The 21,028-nt window shown below is 45.0% G+C and overlaps 1 protein-coding gene across 1 annotated transcript; it reads right to left on the bottom strand.

Annotated features, from left to right (window-relative positions):
* Window positions 1-272: 272 nt before the first annotated feature.
* On the bottom strand, window positions 273-19,039 carry PLOD1 (procollagen-lysine,2-oxoglutarate 5-dioxygenase 1). The gene is made up of 19 exons (XM_009095620.4): window positions 18,851-19,039; window positions 14,992-15,083; window positions 13,560-13,696; window positions 12,789-12,952; window positions 12,469-12,581; window positions 11,071-11,134; window positions 9,893-9,990; window positions 9,460-9,561; window positions 9,221-9,352; window positions 8,809-8,930; window positions 8,038-8,142; window positions 7,475-7,600; window positions 6,546-6,687; window positions 5,869-5,982; window positions 5,534-5,599; window positions 5,126-5,230; window positions 4,610-4,756; window positions 3,744-3,869; window positions 273-1,754 (listed from the first exon to the last, which is right to left on the bottom strand). The coding sequence occupies exons 1-19, from the start codon at window positions 18,933-18,935 to the stop codon at window positions 1,599-1,601; spliced, it is 2,196 nt and encodes a 731-aa protein (XP_009093868.1). The 5' UTR covers window positions 18,936-19,039; the 3' UTR covers window positions 273-1,598.
* Between the last annotated feature and the right edge of the window lie 1,989 nt (window positions 19,040-21,028).

Below are 21,028 nucleotides of genomic sequence, written 5' to 3'. Positions count from 1 at the left end.
CACATTTTGGACATCTCTGACTGGCTGATCAATCCCTTCGTTTGGTTACAGGCAGTTCTGCATTTCACGTAACAGGACTTTAGGTACACTTTTACTTCTAAAAGGCTTATCCATGTCTGGATTTTTCTCTCCTGGGCACGGGTGAGTGTATGGCCTCAAAACAGACCCAAAAAGCTCAAGGAAAGCAGCTGGGAAAGCTGTCTGTCCCCAGCAGAGTGACCTGTCCCAAAAGAAGGGCTCTGCTCTGACAATCAGGCAGCACAAGCTGGAGACACACAACTAAAAGGCACATAATTTTTTTTTTTTTCCCCCTAAGGACAATCACTCTGTGAATTTATTGCTTGTGAAACACACTAGTCTGGCATAATGGTGTCTGATAAGCAGAGCAGGTATCCCACAGGCACAGCAGAAATGTTTCTGCCCATTTACTCTCTAACCACAGGTCTAGTCTAGATATATTTTTACAACTACTGGCTCACCACAATCTCTCAACACTTCTCAACCACTCATTTCTATCAGCCTTGACCCCATTGGAGAAGTTTCTACAATGAAGTGTTTTGGTTTTCAATCTCAAATAATACAAACACTGAATAATTGTTTCCTCTAAGAACCGGAGAACAGTTCTTTCCATCTAATGTGAATGGGCCATCAAAGAAAATCATTAAAACAATCTCTGACAAATGGAATGAGGCCACCAAAGACCATTGGGACCTCTGGGCTGTTATCCAGAGATTGATCAGAGCTTTTGACTCTTGTAACATGGTACAGAACAGCAACAATTCTGAGAGAAGCCCCCCTGACTGATGGAGCTGTTCCCAGCCTTCCCTTTCTTAGATTTAATCTACATATTGACATGGCACCAATTTGTGTGGGTATGCCTGCTGCTCTTAGCTGGAGAAACAGAAGGCAGGGAGGTTTTTTATCTCTTCAGTCCAATCATAGAGGTAAAGCATTGTCAGAGGACCTTCCCTCAGCTAACCAGAAGCAGCAATTTGCCACTGCTGCTGCTTTGAGCTTTGTGATTTGCTTGCAAGGACAGCAAAGAGATCAAGAATCAGATGATCTTCAGGCTCTTCCAACTCAGCTTCATTTGGTGTGACACTCAACTGTTATGACTCCTGGAGTCAGCTCCCTGATTGGTTTATATTTGGAATAATGTCCAGGAATTCTTGTGTAATATCCAGTCCTGTATATGCTGTGGATAAAAACAGGCTTCCAGCTTGTAACTTGCCTCCAAAAGCTGAATTTCTGGTCCAAAGAACCATTTCTTAAAGCCAATGAATCACTGATGAAAGTTCAAGTAAACAGCACTTTCAAGAAACAGTGGATGAGGAGCAGAATCAAAACTGAAGGCACAAAATCTCCTTTGGACTTCTACAGCAATATTCCTAGATATTACCTGCAGTATCAGAGAGTGGAGTCCTGCAGTGGTGGAGTCTTAGAATATCATTAAAAATCACATTAAAAATCATATAAAAATCAAATCCAAATAGCTCTGAACAACGCCTCAGAAACTTTCAGCAACATTCCCTGTTTCTACTCAAAGTCAGCAGCGAGCAGGGCCAGGGAAAGGGCTTTTCCTCCTGGGGAGCAGAGCTCTAGGGGTCAATAAAGGACACGGCGATGTAGCGGGTTCCTCTGGTGGTGGGGAGCCCCTCGTGGTAGTGGGTCAGGCGGCCTGGGTGCATCAGGGTCCAGCCTTTCCTTGGGGCTCGGATGGAGCAGTTGTAGCGCAGGAACCGGCAGCCTCCGCCCTGGGGGGACACAAGGGACACATCAGCCTCCTCCCTGGGGGGACACATCAGCCTCCGCCCTGGGGGGACACAAGGGACACATCAGCCTCCTCCCTGGGGGGACACAAGGGACACATCAGCCTCCGCCCTGGGGGGACACAAGGGACACATCAGCCTCCACCCTGGGGGGGACACATCATCCTCCGCCCTGGGGGGACACATCAGCCTCCACCCTGGGGGGACACAAGGGACACATCAGCCTCCACCCTGGGGGGACACATCACTGGGGACACATCAGCCTCCACCTGGGGGACACAAGGGACACATCAGCCTCCTCCCTGGGGGGACACATCAGCCTCCTCCCTGGGGGGACACATCATCCTCCGCCCTGGGGGGACACATCAGCCTCCACCCTGGGGGGACACATCAGCCTCCACCCTGGGGGGACACATCATCCTCCGCCCTGGGGGGACACATCAGCCTCCTCCCTGGGGGGACACAAGGGACACATCAGCCTCCTCCATGGGGAGACACAAGGGACACATCAGCCTCCTCCCTGGGGGGACACAAGGGACACATCAGCTTGGAAAAAGCACCTCAGGGAAGGGTCCCTGCCTTTTGACAGTGTTGAAGGCAGAGGAAGGAATGATGAATATGACTCCATGTTCTCAGAAGGCTAATTTATTATTTCATACTATATTATATTAAAGAATACTATACTATACTATACTAAAGAATGCAGAAAGGATACTTACGGAAGGATAAAAAGATAATAATGAAAACTCCTGACTCTCCACAGAGTCCTGACACAGCCTGGCACCGATTGGCCAAAGAGTGAAAACAACTCCCAGCAGAATGCAATGGAACAATCACCTGTGGGTGAACAATCTCCAAACACATTCCACATGAGCACAGCACAGGAGAAGAAAATGAGATAAGAATTATTTTTCTTTTTCTCTGAGGCTTCTCAGCTTCCCAGGAGAAAAATCCTGGCTGAAGGGATTTTTCACAAAATGTGACTGTGACATCACAGCACTTCTGAAAATGTGGCAAGATGTTTGGGGAATCTCCCGTGTTCTGATGCATTCAAATGTTGCCACATTTCTCTTCACAGAGAAAAGCAAGGCTCAATTCTTCCCAAGAATATTTCTCAGATTCACATTCTCTGAACCTCAGAGAAAGGAAAATACAATTCTTATCTCATTTGCTGTGCCTGTGTTTGTGCCAAAGTAGAATGCAAGATGGAGATTGTTTCCCCACAGTGATGGGGTTTTGTTTCCTTGGCCTGTCAGGGCCAGGTGTGTGTGTGTGTGTGTGTTGGGATTGTTGGGTGACAGTCATGAGATTCTGTGCAGTGGAGTGCTGGCAGATTCAGTTTAGATGTACTGTAATATAGTTTAATATAATGTAGAATAATATAGTATAATAAAGTAATTAATTAGCCTTCTGATAAGATGGAGTCAGATGCATCATTCTCTCCCCCTCATCGGGGGCAAAAATATCCACTATATTCAAAAATCTCTTTCCTAGCCTAAGCCAGTCATTAATTGTAATCCTTAGTGCAAAGAAGCCCAATGTGGATCAGGGAAGGGTTTGTGTTCAGCCCGATGTGGATCAGGGAAGGGTTTGTGTTCAGCCCGATGTGGATCAGGGAAGGGTTTGTGTTCAGCCCGATGTGGATCAGGGAAGGGTTTGTGTTCAGCCCGATGTGGATCAGGGAAGGGTTTGTGTTCAGCCCGATGTGGATCAGGGAAGGGTTTGTGTTCAGCCCGATGTGGATCAGGGAAGGGTTTGTGTTCAGCCCGATGTGGATCAGGGAAGGGTTTGTGTTCAGCCCGATGTGGATCAGGGAAGGGTTTGTGTTCAGCCCGATGTGGATCAGGGAAGGGTTTGTGTTCAGCCCGATGTGGATCAGGGAAGGGTTTGTGTTCAGCCCGATGTGGATCAGGGAAGGGTTTTCAGCTGCTCCAGGTGCTGTGCTGCCCTGCTGACCCCCTGGCAGGCACTCACCTCGTAGTCGATGCCCACTCTGTTCAAGGCAATGTTGATGGTAAAGGTGGAGGCGTCGTGGTGGGGCACCAGAGATGGCTGCTCATCAGGTTTGTAGCGAACCACAAAGGCCAGCTCAAACTGGGTCTGAGAGAGAAAGACAAAGAGCACTTTGTTAGAGGGCTATAGTGGTCTGGGCTTCTGAGCTGCAGAGCAGGGTGTAGCACCGAAATTGCATCCCACTGCTAAAGGAGGAAGAAAATTTCTCAGTGACATTTCTCTGCCTGATTGTTAACTAATGGGCACACTTGGATCACACTGCAGGGTCAACTCCTCTGCACTGGGAAATAGTGTGTGTGATGCTGGAGGATTCTTGTCACAAAGAAGGACAGCTGCAGCTGGAGGAGGTGCTGAGCTCACCATGAGTTTTCCTCTTAAGGTGGACATACTGTGGCCTCAGCTCTCTTTACAGAGAGCAGCAGGCACAAGCCTTCCCAAGGATTTTTCCAGGGAAGGCAGTGAGAAGCACAGAGAGGAGAAGAGAAAATAATTCTTATCTCTATTTACTGCTCCTGTTGTTTTTGCACATGTGGAATGTGTTAGAAAGATGGTTTATGTGAAGGGATTTGGTAATTGGATTCTGGTGATGGTTGTTTACATTAATTGGCCAATTAGGTCCAAGCTGTGTCCTGACTGTCTGGAGACAGTCACGGGTTTTTCTTTTGTCTCCTTTTAGTATCTCTTTAGTATAGTATCTCTTTCATATAGTATAGTATAATGTAATGTAGTAAAGTTTTAATAAAGCAATTGTTCAGCATTCTGAATCAATGGAGTGAGTTGCCAATCATTCCCAGATGTTGGGGCTGCCCTGTATACGATAGACATACCTTGGTGTAGTATCCTGGGTACAGCTTCTCTGTGATGGGTGCAATGTAGTCCAGAAGAAACTTATACCACTCTCTTTCAAAGCCTATTTGGTTCATGTGAATGTCAATAGTTGGGACATTCTCATATCCTCCTTGTATTCTGCTATCCTGAAATAGAATCAACAGAAATACCTGTAAAGATAGCAACCTTGGAATTCAGGAATGAAAAGTACTTGTTCCTGGTAACTACAAATAAATATGATGTTTGTTTATCTGAATTTGCAGGATGGAAAGCTCATTTCAAACCATACTTAAACCTTAAGGAAGCAATATTACCATCAGAGAGGCTGAACACTGGAACTTCAGAGGACACTAAAGGGAAAAATCAGAGTTAATCAGGAGCAAAATAAAGTTTTGTCTCTACTTTTCTGGTTTAATTCAGGATCTAATGCCTCTCCACAGGAGGCACTGCTATCACCAGATTTGCACAGAAAATGGTGCAGCCCAGAACTCCAAAGAGCTCCTGCTTTTACTTACCGTATTGTCACCTGTGGACCACTGGCCATAATGTTCCATTTCTTCCACCAGCTCATCACAGGCAGTGTCAGTGAATATGGGGAACCAGTAAACATCTGGGCAGGGCTGCAGATAGCAGACAGGTGAGAACAGCAGAAACAAGGACAGGGGCTTGAGGCAAAATAAGGCTAAAATGAGTGTAGACTGAGGAAGTGAAAGGAAACTAAAATATTGAGGGTAGAAATTTATCTTCTGATTTATGTGCCTCACTACCACTTAAGAGAGCTGAAATGATTTGGCTAAAAAAGTACTTTCAAGGTCATTTTTCCTATGTTCAACTGCTTATTCCTGAGAATTACAATGATGATGATAAAGCATTGTCCTAAAGCTCATTTCCCATTCTGATGGATATGAGTGATGTTTTCTTACCATTTCCACCAATTTCCCTTTCAGAGCTGCTGTGTAGTTTTCATGGATGTACTTTTCTCTCCAATCCTGCAATCAGAAGATAGGCAAACCAGTAATTTCTGTGGGGCCCCTGCTAAAAGAGGTAATAAAAGACCAGGCACTCATGCAAGCAGTATTTCACAGGCTTTGAAGATCCATGTGCCATGAATCCCAAAAACATGTTCTCTTCAAATTTTGTGCCTGTGCTCCTCAACCCCCCCGAGAGTCACCATTATTACAAAGCCTTCTTGTTGTGATGAAGCTAATATCAGGTCTTTCCACATTGCTGTGCCTTCTGAGTGTGCAGGTTATCTCACCTCAGGATTGCTGAATATTTGCCAGAGGTCATTGTGGAGGTGACTTGTCTGGTAATTCTCCAGGGACAGTATGTGTCCAAACTGATGCTGGTTTGTCAGGTACATAAAGACTCCCTGCAGGACAGAGAGAAATAATAAAGGCCTCATATATTTCTGAGAGCCACTGTGAAGTCAAGCACTGTTCATTTACTCATTCTTTCTCCTGTGGGCTTTCACTTTTATTTGCACCCTGGATATGAGAAATTCTGAAAGGTTACAGACAGACACAGTAAATCTGTGTCCTGTCAGCCAGGGCTGGAAGCAGAGGAGAGCAGCAGCTCTGAGATTAGGGTCTTCCTTCTTACCCTGTCAATCCCATTAAGAGCAGTCCTGAAAAGGCCTATGAACAAAAATGTTATCCACATTTAGTGGTGCATGGTTACACATGCTTTCACAGCAGAGAGAAATCCCATGCTGTTCCAAAGTCTGTACTGTACTGACTAGTAGGAGCTATTTACATTTAGTGGTCCATGGCTACACACCATTTCACAGCAAGACAGAAATCCCATGCTGTTCCAAAGTCTGCACTGTACTGACTGGTACAAGTTCACCCTATCCCTTCCCTGGCAGGGCTGAATGCCTTGAAACTGCTTAATCCTGTCCCCTTCAGCCTGCAGGCAGCTCTCCCCTGGACTGACCTGGCTGCGAATGTTGTGGCACAAAGCCATGTCAGCATCCAGCTTGCCACTGTGGAACAGATCCCCCTGCTCAAGCTCCGAGCGCAGAGCCTTGCCTTTAACCATGTAAACACTGCTGATGTAGGGAACATTCCAGAGCCCACTGAAACACAGCAGAAGAAAAGTGAGATACCACTAAGACAGATGCTGCTGCACTTGACAGGATGACAGGCAGCACTGCAGCATCAGCCAGGCTTGCCTAAATGAGCCAGCTCAGAACAGCAGGAAGAAACCATACCAACAGAGATTGGCATTCCAGAAAAAATCACCTATATTGCCCACAGCTCTTAAGCTGCACAAATGCTAGTCCATCAGAAAAGCAATTAATTGCTACTGTGTGTTTTTGCTAGGGACATAATTAGTGGCTTGAATCTCTTCTATTTTTTCCAGTGATTTAAAGAAACTGAACCAGCCAAAAGTGCATAAGCTGATTTCCAGCATTTACTGCACATACAATGGCCTATAAAAAAAGAGGGTCCCTCAAGAATATGAATGAATCAACAACTCAATTTTTTGAATCTTCCATTCAAAGATCATCTGAAAATTGATCTGACAGAGATTGAACAGCACTTTACAGGATTTTAAGGATCACACTATCTATAGTCCCTAGGTGGGAAAACATGACAAGAGTAAGATGAGATGATTTCAGGAGTTAGCACTCTCAAACCCTTACTCTGATCATAAGAAAGTCTGCCCCAAGTATGTTATTGTCTCTGCTCAGGGGGGAATATAAAGCAACTTCCAAATGGGAGCAGAGACTTCTTTTCCTTTCCTACACACAAAGACATTTGCACTCTCTGGTTCTTGGACATTAGTTTGATGACAATGTGCTGCAGCAAGCTTTACATTTGAGGGATTTTATCAGTGAAAAGCTTTCTTTGCACACTCACACTCTCCTCCTTTGAACAATATCCACATAATCTTCCGAGCGGGCGTAGTATCCATCGGGGCTCAGAGCTCCCCAGAAATTGGACCACAGCTTCTCGTGACGGCTCACCAGGGGGGCAATCACCAGCCTGGAAGCATGAAGGAAAAAGGAATTGCAGGACAGGATGTTACCAAGGGAGGAAAAGGAAAATATTTACAAACCACAGTACTGTAAGAGCTGTTTCCTCCCTCACTTAACAGAGCTGCTGTTTTGTTAACTCTGTTGGAATGAAATGCCACATAAGAAAGGCTAAATATGGTCCCAATCTCCCTTCTAACTACACCCTGCACCAGGTCTCTTAGAATCCAATTTGTTCTAAGCAAAACAAAGCTAAGGATTATTTACATCCCCTGCCTAAAATCCAGAGATTTCAATTACAGTGGAAAAAACAAAAACACATAAGAGGTGTTTGGCTAACATCCCATCTCTGGCACAGCTCTCCTGGTTCCCTAAACATCTCAGAGATGTGCACTGAATTCCTCATGTGAGATGAGCAGTAAGCATTGCTCAGACCAAAGAACTCACTTGTTCTGTTCAATCAGGATCCTCAGAGTCTCTGTGTTCTTCAGAACTACCTCAGCATCCAGGCTAAAGTAATAGTCACAGTCAGGATCCTTCCTGCACAAATCCCTGCAGCCAGAAAATGCAAAGTCACATCCTAAACCAGAGGAAGACAAAGGACAGGGCACCAAGAATTCCTTCACCTTGTAGTCTAAAGGTCCTCTGGGTGCTCAGAGAAGTTTGGTTTAATGTAACAACCCAGAGGGCCAGCATAGTACAAGCACATCAGATTCAGTATCCAGTAACAGATACTGAGACACAGCCAAAATCACATTTAGCAAACTGAATGTTTCTTCAGCTCAAACTGAGAGGTTTCCATTTACAGCTGGCCCAAATCCACAGCTGAGCTCAAACCTCCTGGTCACAGACAGGGAGATCCTCTCCCACTAGTTCTTAGTTCTGCTACAGCACTCCTCCTCTTCAGAGATATGGGTGCATATCCTTTGTGCTCTGTGACTGGGTATACAGATGAGGGCAGGGGATACAGGGCTATCCTGCTGTCAGAACAAAGGACCAGTGAGAACTTAGTTTCTGAAACTGGACAAAGTGAGCTGGTTTGGAAGCTGATTTCTTTCCCAATATATAAGGGCATCAGAGTTAATGCTAGAAAAACTAAAAGGGTGACTGAGAAAAGAAGAGCAATCACTTGCTAGGGATGATCCTCAGAACAAACAGATGTTTTAGTTTGGACACAGGCTGTCTCTGCAAGCTATCATGTATGGCCTCTTCACTTACATGCCCAAGTTACGTGCCTCAGCATTCTCCACCTCATCATCTGGTCCGATCACTTTGACAGTGAGATATTCTTTGCCATGCTCTTCTACAAAAGAGTCCACCTCCATCAAGTGATGCTCCTCCTATTCCAAAAGTAAGGAAAAACACTTAAGATGGCCTCATCCAGGCCATCAGTCTCCTGCTCTTGAAAATGAGTAGCTGAGCAACAGCTCTTAAGCCCACTTCCACACATTTCCAGCTGGGTGGGCGTCACTGCAGACAATTATGCAATCCTGTGGGTGCCACTGCAGATAAGCACTGTGATTACACAGCCTGGAAGTCTAGCCCAAGGCTGCAAAAGTGCCTAGAGTAGAGGATGAGGTGAACATTTTCCCCACATTTGCTAAGACCATCACAAGCTAACTTCACTTACATGGTTGTGAATGAAGAGCTGGATTCGCTGCTTTGGGTAATGAAGGTTACGAAGCCGCAGGAAAAACTGGGAGAGGAATGGGGTGGGCTGCTCGATGAAAATGCCAATCAGAATCATTGGCAATGCCTCATCCTACATTCAGGGACAAGAGGAGAGCACTGGTGAGTCATGTTTGACATCAGACACATAACAATTGTAAGACTTGTTTTGAGAGCTTGGAATAAACACAGCAGCCTTACCTTAAAGCCCGAGAGGCTCCGCAGACCTTCATCACACACCGTGCAGCCAGTCTCAAATGTCCATACTTGAGGAATGTAGTTCCCCAGATAGTTCAGCTGCAGCTGCAAAAGGAAGTTTGCCAGATTATGCATTACAGGGCAGGGGAGTTTCTTTGTGTGCATCCCCACTGTGGGGTCACATTTGAACTTTGTTTACCTTCTCCATGAACTAAAAAAATCTGAAAAGCATGACAGCCTGACCATCCAACCACATGTGGGTCTTTGAACCAGGCCCATCTTGCTGCTATGGGCCTGGACTGCTTATTGTTTCTCAAACGTAAATGTATACAGGGAAAGTCAGTCTATGTGGAGGCAGTAACCTGATCCATCAAGCCTACAGGGTCACTTTGCAACACACACAGACCAAATTTTTCTCTCAGGACAGCCCACTTACCTTGGTGGGTCCATTTCCATGGATCACTACAGGCAGAGTGTCATATAACAAGTTTCTTGCTCTCACTCGTGAGTCTTCAAACTTCAGAACTATCTCATCTGGAAATGACATTATCATCATGTTAAGGCTTTTATTGAAAATTAGAAGTACAATGCCTCATTTATACAGAAAAGCTGCTGGAAGATGAAAGCGTGGACAATGGATAACTGTGCACAAGGAGTTTAAGGGCTACAGATGAAATCTTTAAAGGAGAAAAAAATATTCAGAATGATCCTGTGAAGTAACAGGAGGATGCCTGGGAAGCTGGACATTGACTGGGAACTGGCAGAAGCCATACTGAAAGGTTCTTTCAAAACTGGCAGTGAGAAGCAGCTACTGATGACAGGGAAAGCTACTGATAGGAGGACTCAGGCCCTTCTCACCTAAGTGTTCTATGCACCTGATGCCTCTCTTTGTCACCCCTCACAAAAGTCCATCCTCCTGGCAGAGATCATCAAGGATGTTGTCTCAACACAGTGATACAAAATCCTTTGAAAAAAGACTAGCACAGATACAAGCTGCAGTCTATCACTGATATAATGAGCACAGGAGCCAAAAACTAAACTGCCATTATCACTTTTTACTTGACCAGAATAAAGATGGAATAGTGCAAGACTGAAAACATTAGGCAGCACTGACAGGAAAGTAAGTGAATCCCTCTGGCCAGGACCAGCAAAATCCATCAGCAGGTCAGGTCAGAAGCCTGGTACAACCAGTGAGTGCTCACAGGCATATCTGGCTGTTTCTCACCTCCCATGGCATTCCAGCATGGCTCTGAAGCAGAAAGGCAGGCGAGCCCTAGGCAGGGCTCTGTGTTATTACTTGCACTGGAAGTCCCTCCCAGTTTCAATCCCCAGGCTAATGCAATCCGACATGCCTGGAGATCAAAGTGGCAGGGAGGTGTAAGATGAAAAACCTGACCTGCATTCCCTGAAGTGGAGAAGGAATTGCAATGAGAACATAGCTGGTCTCAGTGGAATTGCAAACAAATCCCAGAACTCTGGCACAGACTTCTACTGAAGCTTTTTCTGTGGGGACAGCCATTTCTGAAATACAATCCCTTCAGCCACAACTTTATTTCTGGTGTCAACATGCAAGTTGCATTCCAAGGAGAAATGAGCTTCTTTCTTCCATCTCACCTAATGCTCCATTTAGGTTTTGGAAGATCCGGCTTCTGTGGTCTAGACTGATGTTGATACTTTCCTTTAAAAGAATTAGATAAACAATCTCAATTAGAACACAAAAGGCATCCATCCTTTACATACAACAGACCCCATGCTCAGTGAAGATATATCCCATTCCTATAGTCATTTGTAAACTCTCCAAACTCTGAAGCCTTAAACATTCCCAGATAATCATAATTTTCATTCAAATCTGGGACAATTCACCATTTCCAAGAACAAATTAAATATATTGAATTAGGCAAAACTATGCAAACCCCTTCTCCCCCTCTTTTAAAGCTGCTTGTGGGTGTGTCAATAAATCTGCATCATATGAATGAAGCAGATTTACACACAGTCATATAAACCCCAGAATACAAAAAATACACAGGAATGCCAGATAGAAAAACCATCTGCTGTGAAAAGTTTCTTGCCTTCTATCCACAGGGCAAGTGTGACCCCGAGCATTGCCCCAGGAACCAGTGTCAAACCAGAGGAAGGGGCAAGATCAGCTTGTGCAACCTTTGTTTTTATCCCCTGCTGCAAGTCACACTCTGACTGAGAGGGACTAAAATGCAACTCTGACTGAACAGAATTCTGTGTCCCTGCAGGCATCTGTAAGACTGATTACTGGAAAGGACAGCAGGGTGCTAACACCCACTGTCTCAGTGCCAAGTCAGGGGAATTACTCAGCCCTTGCGTGGCACAGGGCCAGAACTGCAGATGAGAACATTAAAGGGACTGTTCATGTGGAAGTATCACAGGCCATACACTCAGATTTGGGGAACTAAAAAAGTCCAGCTGCTCTAAATTTCCTACCAGCCTTGCTGGCAAAAAATTGTGTCTCTCTAGTCTGATAGCAGTTCCTTATTTCAAATGTTTCCTCGTGATTTAATTGCTGTTACAGTTTGAGCTCTCCATGCATTTGGTCTGTCCCCAGGGACAGACTGGCCTCTGTAATGCACAGCTGGGCAGGGACACCAGAACCAGAATGACCTGTGGGCTGGATGGTCTGGCCAGTGCACTACACAGTGCTGGAATCCCAACGCTGCTTCCAGGGTCCATCCCAGGCTTCTGTAGGATGCTACATGGCATTTTCCTAAAATGCACTTCAGTGCTAGCTTGGCTGTCTCTAAGCCAGCACTGCACTCTGCAGTTTCACATCCCCTGGGAGGAGGCTGCTTGGTTCCTCCACACTCAATGGCTTTAAACACCAGCACCTACAGAGAGTGGCATGAGCCTCCAGTGAGACTTGTTTTAAGACATCTCTCTTCCCATTCACATTTTATGCTTAAATATAAAAACTGCTGATAACAGAAAATGGGGGTACTGGCTAGAATGCAAATTTTCAGAAACCCAGAATCTAGATACACCTACTCTTTTTTCTGGATCCAAGAAGATTTTTGTGTAGAAGAGCTGGTCACTGTCATCATCCTGTCCTTTCCACTCCTCCACAAGCTTCTTCAGGTTTGGAGCATAACCAATGAAGCCTGTGGGAACACGGATGAGGAGGTGTTTCAACCCAGATGACCAAGAAATAGAAGTACTCCTGTATACATGTACTTTCACTTCTCTCCCATGAAATCTCACTACACCCTGTGTTGCTGCAGAGACTCATCTACTTTCAGTTTGCTTTGCCACTTCTCCCACAAAGGTCAAATAGGAAGAGAAAGCTGAAAGCAAGCTCTGTGTCTCACCTCCAGAACCCAGGAAGCGCTTTCCATCCCGCACCTGAGGATACTTGGCTTCCAGCTTTCTGTCAGGATAGATGTAATTCTCTGCTGAGAAAACCACCTTGCTTTTGGCTTGTTTGAACTTCTTCAGCAGTTCTGTGGGGCCTGAAGCAAAGAGCACATCATAGCTAGAGAGAGAGAGACAGACAAAAAAAGGACAAAAGGAATGGAGTCAGAAAAACATGTCATTGAGAAAAGTTTCTAGAAACTAATTCTTTGAGAATCCCTTTCTTTTCACAGTATTACATTTTTGGTAGTGCAAGTAATTAAAGTGTAGTCTTATTTGTATACTGGGCATATGAAAAGACACTGAGACTCCAACTCATCCTTTTCTTTCTTCACCTCTCTGCAGACTAATTCTTGGCTCTTGGGACATGCTGCAGCCTACTTCACCTTATAAAACAAATAACTCTGGTAAGAAAGGCCTGCCTAGTTCCATAGGAATTGTCTGCTCATTCTCTGCAGATAGAAGCAGCCAAATTCCACTGTGGCAGGTACAAAACTATCAGCCTCATGCAGGAATTGGCATCAGCCTGTTCAGATCAGCCCTTCCCAACTGCCACGGATGCAGCTCTGAGCGATTCCCAGGAAAGTACTGAGCATTCAGGGAAAAAACCCAGAGATCTGGACACACTTTTCAAAAGCAATTGATTTCACAGTTCACTTCTTCTCAGTGAGAACCTGTCCAAACCATTGCAAGATTCAGTTCGTGGCAAATTCATTGCAAACCATTACCTTTCTACAAAAAGGATGATCAAGTCCTCCTTATCCACATACTGCTCCAGAGCTGACTTCAGGAGACGAACCTTCTGCCCCCCTCCAGCTGGCTGCTGGTCATCTCCACCCTGCCACTCCTCCTCCAGCCCCAGCACCTACACAGCAACAGGCACAGGGTTATGGTATTTGTGTTCCCCCCAGACAATGGAAGGAATGATGGATCTGACTCCATGTTCTCAGAAGGCTGATTTATTATTTTATGATACTATACTATATTAAAGAATGCTATACTAAACTATACTAAAGAATACAGAAAGGATACTTACTGAATGCTAAAAAAAATAATACTGAAAGCTCGTGACTCTTTCCAGAGTCCTGACACAGCCTGGCCCTGGTTGGCCAAAGAGTGAAAACAACTCCCAGCAGAATGCAATGAAACAATCACCTGTGGGTGAGCAATCTCCAAACACATTCCAAAATAGCAAAACACAGGAGAAGAAAATGAGACAACAATTCTTTTCTTTTTCTCTGAGGCTTCTCAGCTTCCCAGGAGAAAAATCCTGGGAGAAGGGATTTTTCCAGAAAATCTGAATGCCACAGGAAAGAACCAGAACCCACAAACTTAGTGGTCCTGATAGCTCACGGTGCAAATCACAGCAAAAATAACAGCCCAGGACAAATGGAATAGGCAGTCTTTGATCCAGCCTCTGGGCTGGACAATCAGTGTCACAAGGTAGCACAGGGACAAAGCACTCCTGGCCACAGGGACAGGAGCACACTCTGTACTGTGTGTCTTGGCAGTGCAATGGGAAAGTGCCATGAGGCTCCCTTGAGCAGGAGTTATGGATCCCATCTCAAGCCAACATTCAGGATACTGCAGAAATGACCCAGCCACAGCACTTTTCAGCCAGTTGAGCAGATGTATGTCCTCTCTTGAGCTTTTATTTAATCACTGTGGGGCCAAGTCTGATCCAGTCCACAATCTAAAATTCCCTTTGACCAACTGCTGCCACACTTCTCTTCACAGAGAAAAGCAAGGCACAATTCTTCCCAAGAATATTTCTCAGATTCACATTCTCTGAACCTCAGAGAAAGGAAACACAATTCTTACCATTTGCTGTGCCTGTGTTTGTGCCAAAGTAGAATGCAATGTGGAGATTGTTTCCCCACAGTGATGGGGTTTTGTTTCCTTGGCTATCAGGGCCAGGTGTGTGTGTGTGTGTGTCAGGACTGTCACTGACAGTCATGAAAGTCAGAGCAGTTCTGTGGAGCTGAGTGTTTGGCAGATTCAGTTTAGATGTAATGTAATATAGTGTAATATAGCATAGAATCATATGGTATAATTAAGTAATTAATTAGCCTTCTGAAAAGATGGAGTCAGATGCATCATTCGTCAGGGATTTCCCTGGAAATTCAATAACCAACCCCCATGGAAGGTGCCAGACATTACCTGGACTTTGTAGTTGAAGAATTGGGCTGATCTTCTGAAGCGCTGGAATCCCTCAGTCTGCTTGGTGGCAACAGTCAGAACCAGAAGTTTTTCTGCACACAGGGGAAAGCACAAGAGATACTCAGCTTGTGTGGTTTCCACAACCTGCTGTTCCACACCTAACTTGATTGTGGGTGTAAAATGAGAGATTATTTAAAGATACAATTTCATTGCCTGAATTCCAAGCTAAAAAAAAGAAAATACAATGTATTTAGTGGGTTTTTTGCCCTGCTAGTGAAACCTACAATTCTCTTCTCTCACACAGAGTACAGAAGAAATTAAACTTGAAGATAAAAAATAGTACTACAAAATGCCCATTTGAAAGTCATTAATTTAATGCAGCTTTGCCTTTGTGTTCCCCACAGAGCTGCTTTTTTGTCACTCAGCATTGACTAGATGTAGGGAAAAACAAAATTAGACTAAATGTTATTTTTCCCTCTCCATGGCTGCTTCAATTTTCTACTCCATTCCTGAGGCATTTTCCAGTTTTTCATACATATTCAATTAATGTAATTGTGCTATAATTTTAATTTACATTCTCCTCCCAAACTTGCTTTTCATTTCCAGTCCCTTAAAAAGGATAAAACTTAACCCTGAAGTTCTCTTTCAGAAGTTTCTCTGTGGTACCCTGGAATATGATTTTTATGTGGAAGTTCTGCTTTCCTCATTGCAATGATGAAATGTTAATACTTCACCTTAACAGTTTTGCTGAAGTAGGAATTTGTATAGGCTCTGGCAACAGTGCTTAAATGCAAATCATGGCCACCCGTTTTAAACATCAGAAAATACCAGGAAAAACTGAAAGCACATTTTCTTGGCCTCAGCAGGCTTTTTTTGGAACAATGATTTTTTCAATGGATGTACCAGATGTATCTCTCTCATGTACCCAAACTGATATTCTGTCTAGTCTTAGAGAGGAAGGATCTAGAAGCTGGAGTTTTAGATGGACCTCACAAAGGCAGCAAAAGTGAAAAATAAGTGTGAGATTCCAAGTCTGGGAGAAAGAAGATATTACCAAAGAAATTCCTCAAATCCTTTACCTGCATCAGAATAAAAAAGAGAAGAGAGATTGAGACCAATCAATAGGTCAGGTCTAATTGCATTTATTAGACATATGCACAAAGTGATAAATAAAAGAATATGAATCCCATCTAGGTGCAGTTTTTAAGGGCAGATTTTTAGACATATGAAGTGCATTCCTAATCTAGCACCTCCAGCACACTCCAGTGCCTTGTGTCCAGCCCAGCCAGAGGGAGAAAACAAATGAGTAAAACACATATACCCTCAGGGAATATGTTAAAGCCATTGAAGTTTCTAGCCAGATGATGGCACACAGAAAGCCATGGCAGCTTTTTGAGAGATCTCTGAGCTCATGGGTCCTGAGAAGGTGTGGATGGATCATACTGCCAAGGAAGAGGGGGACAAGCATGGGTTTGTCAGAGAGGAAAGTGGACAACACTCAAATTTTAGTACATGAGGGGAGAAAGCCCATGATAATGAAAAGAGAATGAAAGAAGGAAAGAAAGAAAGGATCCTGACTGCTATGTAATTATTTCAGCCCAAAATCTCAGGCATCTCACATCAAATAAATCAGTAATTTATTTTCATGCTGCCATCCCAAAGAAGCCACACACTGTTTATGGCTTGACTGCCAAAAGTTTGCTGGACAGGATGAGTGCTAAAGGCTCACACAGAACAGGAAGTGGTGTCCTATTTCTACGACAGAAAAGTTCTCCCCATGCAGTTTGTGAACTCAGAGGAGCATGAAAAACCAGCACAAAGACCACTCTCATCCCCAGCAGAATCCCCAGCTACAGCTTCCCTGTGGGGCAGGACACTGAGAGACACTAAGCTCCGTTTCTGTTCTAAGAACTCTGCAGTAGCCATAGCTTTCCATCCCAAGAGACATTCCTTCTGCCCAGCACTGGAAGTTTGTGCTGAGTTATGTTGCCTCCAACTCCTTCTGCTTTAACTCTTTCCTCTCTTTCCCAAAGATTTTGCTGAGCACTCATGCAGCTGATAGCTACTTTCAAGGACAGAGCAGCAAACCCTCTAACTTTCAATATCACATGCAAACTTTTCATAACAGCCCAAACAGATTGATGCATCCCTGTTTCCCATATCACAGTCAATCTCCACATGTAGAAAAGCAGCTTGTTCTGCTGAGCCAGGCCTCCTGGGCCCAGAGGCTCCCTGGGCCTCACTAACAACCAGGAATTGTAGAAATACATTTAATAATGGTATGGCTGCAAAGAACAAAGCAAGCACTGGGTTCAGAACCAGGGGAGCTGGGCTGTATTGCTGGTTCTGCTATGCAACAAGGAGCTAATCCTGCTACCCCTGTTTTTCCATCTGTAGAATGATAGAAGAGGACATTTACCTCTTTTAGAGCTCTGTAGATTAAAAGGATTCTGTAAGAACAAAGCACTGGATCAGGAACCTTGATACCAAGATCACAATGAAATGATTCAGTAAACATCTGAGTTTTTATAAAGAATCAGAGACCAGATGAGTTCAGAAACAAAAAAAATGAAAGTTATTTACTTCTGCCCTAACTCTACAGGGAAAGCACAGCTGCAGCTGCATTTTAGGACAAGGAATGAATTTATCCTTAGGCTGTGATTTGGGAAATCTTACTGTGTCACTTCCTGTTAAGATAGTGTATAAGAAAATACCATTAATATGGGGATCAAATAGAAAAAAAAAAAAAACAGTGCACAATTTAACAGTGGATAATATACAGAAGAATTTTAAAAAATTCTATCAACTACAAATAACTATGTTGAGAGCTTTTGCACAGATATAAAAGAACATCCAAGAGAGAATACAGGTATCATTACTCTCACATTACTCTGGGGAAGCTGAGGCACAGGAAAGATGAGGCATTCTCTCTTTAAGCCATGCCAAAAGTGATGGTTCAGAAAACAGCTAATTCCAAATTCCTCTTCCTAACCAATTTATGCATTCTCTTTCCCAGCCCTCAATTTTATACTTCAAGTGCATTCTAAAACCTTCTAATACCATGGAAGATTTGGGATATGCAAGGGAGGCAGGATAGCACAGAGATTCTTTGTTTTAATTATGCCACTATAGCCAAGGAACTCCAACACCCCCATAGATTAACTCTATTAAATAATGTACATAAAGATAGTTATACCAGAATCACACTGTGAAGGGAAATATCACATGCAATAAGATGAAATCTCCTCCTAATTGCCACTTCTCTAATGAAGACAGAGATAATTATCCCAACTTCTTGGCAGAGTGACAGAGTATGAACCACTTTGTCAGTGCAGCTGACATTCTGAAGCTGCCCTAATCCTCCTCTGCTCTACCAGCCACTCTAGAGCTTCTACCGACTGTTTACGGGGGGGAGACTGATGCTATTTTAGGAGCATCCCTGATTTTGAGTCACAGCGTGCGCGGTCTGGAATCAAACGCTCGCCGGGGTTACCCAATTCTTGAACCGCCTAAATTCCAAACCAGGGACGGGCTGACCCAGGTGGGATGCAACCCACAGGACCGAGAGTCCATCACCGGGCTGAAATGATGCTGTCTCACCAAACTGCGAGCTGCCCGAGGCTCCAGGTGCCGCCCAGGGGCTCCCACTGCCGCAGGCTCGGCTCGGGCAGTGCTGGGCACCCAGAGCAGGAGCCGGAGGCCAGCAGCGGCACCCGGGGCGGCTGTGCCCGTCCATCAGCCGCACCGTGCTGCCCGTGCCCCCCGGGCTGCCGGTGCCCATCGTGCTGCCAATCCCTCCCCAGTGCTCCCAATCCCCCCGTGCTGCCGGTCCCCCCGTGCCCCGAGCAGCCCCCCTCACCTTCCTGCTGCGAGGCACGGCCGCCCCCCGCCCCGAGCGGCGCCAGCACCGCCCAGAGCAGCAGCAGCACCGCCGGAGGCACCATGGAGGCGGCTTCCCCTCAGGACACCGAGCGGGAGCGGTGCCTGCGGGACGGAGCGGGGCTGCCGGAGCTGTGCCACGCACCAGACCCGCCCTGGAGGAAGCGGGGAGGCGGTGGCTCCTCCTCCCGGGCAGCCCCCGCAGGAGGCGGGAGGGCAGCCGGGGCAGGGCCGGGAGACGCGCTGGGAGCAGCGGGATGGGCTCGTGGGTTTGAGCCTGGAGCTGCAGCGCGTTTGCCCGGGGTGGTTGTCTGGAGCTGAGGGGCACACAGGCATTGAGCTGTGCAAACCCAGGGCACTGGGAATATTTCAGTGTCTGCTCTGGGGTGCCCTGACCCCCAGGGCAGCACTGACTCTGACCCTCATCCATGGAGAAAGTTTCCCAGACTTCAGGAGAGACTGGAACCCACAAAAGTGTGCAATAGATTCTAGAGAGCAGTGCAGGTGTGTCACTGGGTGAGAAATTGAGGGTTTGGGATTTTTAGGATGTTGTGGATGGCAGCAAGGTGGAGGGCACAGGGTGCTGTCCTGGGTTTCTTCTTCATGCCTCTTCTTCCTCCTTCTCCATGGGTTTGGGTGGCATTTTGGAATTGGGCAGAAAAGTCTGCACTGCAGCTCTGTGGGATCAGTTCTTGGGTTAAAAGGGAAAATAATCCAGGTGTCAGCTCTTCATGGGACAGTTCAGTCTCACAAGCCCTTGGACCAAGAGATTGTTGGGCATTTTGTGCCTTGTAATGAAAAGCTGCTGAACTCCCAGCAGTGAGACTGTTTGACTGATAAGGAATAATAAACACCTGAGTGTGAGCATGAACTGCTGTCTGAGTGCCTTCAGTCCAGAGCCAGAGGAACCCACAGCTGGGACCACCACAGTGAGCACAAGCTGGTATAGCAGGAGAGGAGTCACCCTCTGACCAGCTTCAGCTACTGCTGGCCTGCAGCTGGCTGACACTTATGGGATATTTATGTATGAAAAGCAAACCAGAAATGGATTATAATGTTATGCACAGCTCTAGAAACTGGAAGCCTTATTAAATGCCTTCTTCATACCTTCTTCCTACCTGTCACCTCCCATATTTCCTTGGTGAACACAAAATCTGCGGTGGTTTTTTTTTCCTGGAGTAGCTGGTTTTCTCTGGCCTTGTACAAACCTTTAAGTCATACATTAATCTCTGTGGCCTTGAGCTGGGTTTTCTTGCTGTAGCCCTGGTCACTTATCAAGGCATCTTTTTCTGTTTCATTCTGCCCCTTGAGAATAAGCAAAATAATCCTGACTTAGAAAGTTAAACATCTTAAAATTAACATTTGATTTATGGTCACTTCTACACTGCAGTGAATGTAAGGTTTAGATGTAGGGAAACCCTTTTTAGCCTGCAGGACACCAGATGAGTTACCACTGACAGATCCTGTGTGAGGCCTGTCAGTAAATCATCTCTTCAAATTAACAGAAATCACAGATATAACAGGGTTCAGGTTAAAAACAAACAAACACAAAACAAGAAGGCATGAAGAGAAAAAAAATCAAGCACATTAGAAGGGTTACACTGTAGCTAACAGATATTCTCCATAATCCATAACAGAATCATCCCAAAGAACTCCCATTACTGTTTGTTCACTGAGAATATTCTTGAGTGTGTTCAAAGCACTGTTCCTTCCATTCCTTCTCCCCAGTGCAGGAATTCCCTCATCATTAGCAGGCAAACAAAACAGTTGTCATGCTGAAGCCATGAGAATTCCAGGCAACAACCCTAGTTCTCTCTAAAATGATGATTTCAGAAAACTTCCTTTTGCATAGCTGCCTGATTCCCTAAATCAAAAAAAAAAAAAAAAAAAAGAAGAAGAAAAAAGGAAGAAGAACATACTTTCACTTTAGATTTCTTCAGTACTTTGCAGGCTCAGACAAAGCCCATGATAAATCTGTAGCAGCTTCAGCAGTTTAAGGCAGGAGCTACAGCAAAGATGTTCCTTCCTTCAGACCTCAGACTGAGATCTGCAACTCTACATGGATTTTTAAATTTGCGAGTTTCTCATTTTAATGAAGTTAAATCTCTCCAGTCTAAAACGAAAGCGGTTTTGCACACTCCAAATCATGAATGCCTCA

This window comes from Serinus canaria, chromosome 21 (genome assembly GCF_022539315.1).
Source record: "Serinus canaria isolate serCan28SL12 chromosome 21, serCan2020, whole genome shotgun sequence".
Classification (NCBI taxonomy): Eukaryota; Metazoa; Chordata; class Aves; order Passeriformes; family Fringillidae; genus Serinus; species Serinus canaria.
The sequence above is the reverse complement of the archived record's forward strand: the minus strand, read 5'-3'. Positions and strand labels throughout refer to the sequence as shown.

Bases quoted from the DNA above. Each gene is read 5' to 3' on its own strand.
- PLOD1 (XM_009095620.4), bottom strand. From the start codon at position 18,935: ATGGTGCCTCCGGCGGTGCTGCTGCTGCTCTGGGCGGTGCTGGCGCCG. The intron at 5,600-5,868 runs GTGAGATAACCT...TTCTGATTGCAG, and splicing joins AAATATTCAGCAATCCTGAG to GATTGGAGAGAAAAGTACAT. The intron at 3,870-4,609 runs GTATGTCTATCG...TTTCTCTCTCAG, and splicing joins ACCCAGGATACTACACCAAG to ACCCAGTTTGAGCTGGCCTT.